Source organism: Camellia sinensis, chromosome 1, assembly GCF_055761805.1.
Source record: "Camellia sinensis isolate YWXY chromosome 1, ASM5576180v1, whole genome shotgun sequence".
Lineage (NCBI taxonomy): Eukaryota > Viridiplantae > Streptophyta > Magnoliopsida > Ericales > Theaceae > Camellia > Camellia sinensis.
Window position 1 is genome coordinate 125,688,962 of NC_138961.1, and position 2,480 is coordinate 125,691,441.

Below are 2,480 nucleotides of genomic sequence, written 5' to 3' on the forward strand. Positions count from 1 at the left end.
TGCTTATCTTATACACATTTGAAATAAGAGTTTGAGAAACTATATCCAAAGCTCATGTGCTGTCATATGGTGTCAAAGCAATATCCCTACAATATAACAAATAATAAAAAATAAAGAACCCATATGTATCACAGAATAGAAATGGAAAAACCCCATTCTTACCTAATTTTTATGTACAATCTTTCACGAGAATCATGTGGCAGTGATTTTTATTTTTATCTTTCATAATTAAAATGTCTCTTCATGAGTTCTTTGTTTTAAAGTGATTGGGCCAACATATCAATCATATCATTCTATATAAAATATGCATTTTTTTCTTTTTTTTTGGGGGGGGTGTGAACATTATAACTCGTAGAATCTTTGCAAAAATGCTACGAATATAAATTTAACTAAGAATGTCTTCAAGCAATTGAAATGCAACACAAGGAGAGACATCTCAACCATATAACAAGTTTTCACACAAATTTATTTCAATGAGGCATAGTTGTCCAATCATGTTTTGAATAAGACTGCCTCAATTATACGAGGGAGATGTTAGAATTCCCTGCTAACACATAATTTTTTATATGAAACAACTTGAGGTGCAACACATCCACAGTGATGGAATTTATGCAATCACATGGAGGATAGCATAGGCAACTCTGCAAGATCCATGTCCATTTCATGATCTTCAACTGGCATCTCTTGTGGACACAAAGAAGGCTTGGGAGGCATCTGCAAGAGTTCAACATTCCCTTCGAGCATCTCTACAACTTTGTTCATTGAAGGACGGTCACCGGGATTCATTTGTATGCACCATAAAGCAACTATTATCATTTTCTTTACCATCACTCTTTCCTCCTCGGTGGTCTCACCCATTTCTATGTCCCTCCCTTCTCCAGATTGGTCATAGACCCACGAAGGAAAGTAAATTTGGCTTGTATGATCTGCAAAGACATTCAAATTTCTCCTCCTGCCTGCCATTTCCATCAGTAACATTCCAAAACTATAAACATCAGCTTTATATGAAATGCCTCCAATGTTCTTATAGAATAACTCCGGAGCCATGTAGCCCATTGTTCCTCTTGCTGCAGTCAGTGACGCAATGCTAACATTTCTTGGATACAATTTTGCGAGCCCAAAATCAGAAAGTTTTGGAGTGAAATTCTCGTCAAGAAGAATGTTATGAGGCTTGATGTCAAAATGTAAGATTTGGATGTCACAACCTCGATGCAAATATTCAATCCCACGAGCCACTCCAAGAGAAATTTTGTACATTTGCGTGCAACTTATGTGGACATTTCCTTCTTGAGAAAAAATATATTTTTCAAGAGACCCATTAGGCATAAACTCATATACTAGAGCGCGCTTAGATCTCTCTGCACAAAAACCAATTAGCCTGACCACATTAATGTGATGAATCCTTCCGATAGTGGCAACTTCATTGATAAAGTCTTGCCCATTAGCTTTGAATTTATCCAATATCTTTATTGCTACAGGATGGCCACTTCGAAGCATTCCTTTATACACACAACCATAGCCTCCTTCACCCAATTTATACGTGAAACCTTTAGTCATCTTTTTAATGTCCAAGTAAGAGTACATAATAGGCATGAGATTATTCTGTCTTCGAAGAAAATCCTCAATGTCGTCGAACATAGACAAATGCCTTCTCCTAAACTTATAGATTAAAAACACAAACGTAAATAGCATCCCAAATAAAGCTCTTCCTGCGAGGCCTAGTACTGTATGAAAAAATTGGAAGTTAGAACCTGCTTTAGGTTGGATGAAGAAGGCCATATTGAATTTGGCGTAAGTTCTTTATACTAAGGAATAATTAATGTTCATTTGAACACAGAAAGAAGTGAGTGAATCCCAAAAAGTGAAAAAAGTTACATGTTTCCTTTAATTTAAGAATACTTCTTACTATTTTGGGTAAATTACAAATACAACTCTTCAGATTTTTTTAAAAAATATAAATTACTTCTTATAATTTTAAAAATTTTCAAATTTCAAATTGCATGACAAATGACCCATTTTATTAGGTCAATTAACAATTTTTAATGAAGACATAAATATATTTCAATTAGTAATTCTAATAATTTTATTATTCTATAGAAAAGTAATTAGAAATTAGAAATTTTTATTAATTTTATTAAATAAATTTTATTGATATTTATAATTTCTAAAATCACAAGGCAATCTGCCCATTATTTTGTGTCTGGTGGTCTCTCCTATTGTTCAAGATAAATTTAGAAAGATTTAAAGTGAGCTAAATGATCTTCTGTTAATTTCATGTATTTTATTTAGAACGATTTATAATATTTTTATTCATTTATATTTTTATTTTTTTTGTCATCATAAATAAAGTTTGAGAGAGAGTGATATAGATCTCTGTCCTGTGAAGGAAAGCAGGGGGTGTAGATCTGCAAGATAAAAAGAAAAATGCTAGCAACATCAAGAGATTTATCAACATTTTTACCAAATATATTTTATGTGTG

At 32.8% G+C, this 2,480-nt stretch overlaps 1 protein-coding gene across 1 annotated transcript; it reads right to left on the reverse strand.

Moving 5' to 3' along the window:
* Positions 1-359: 359 nt before the first annotated feature.
* Positions 360-1,827, reverse strand: LOC114295298 (rust resistance kinase Lr10). The gene has a single exon (XM_028239528.2). The coding sequence runs from the start codon at positions 1,777-1,779 to the stop codon at positions 616-618; it is 1,164 nt and encodes a 387-aa protein (XP_028095329.2). The 5' UTR covers positions 1,780-1,827; the 3' UTR covers positions 360-615.
* Between the last annotated feature and the right edge of the window lie 653 nt (positions 1,828-2,480).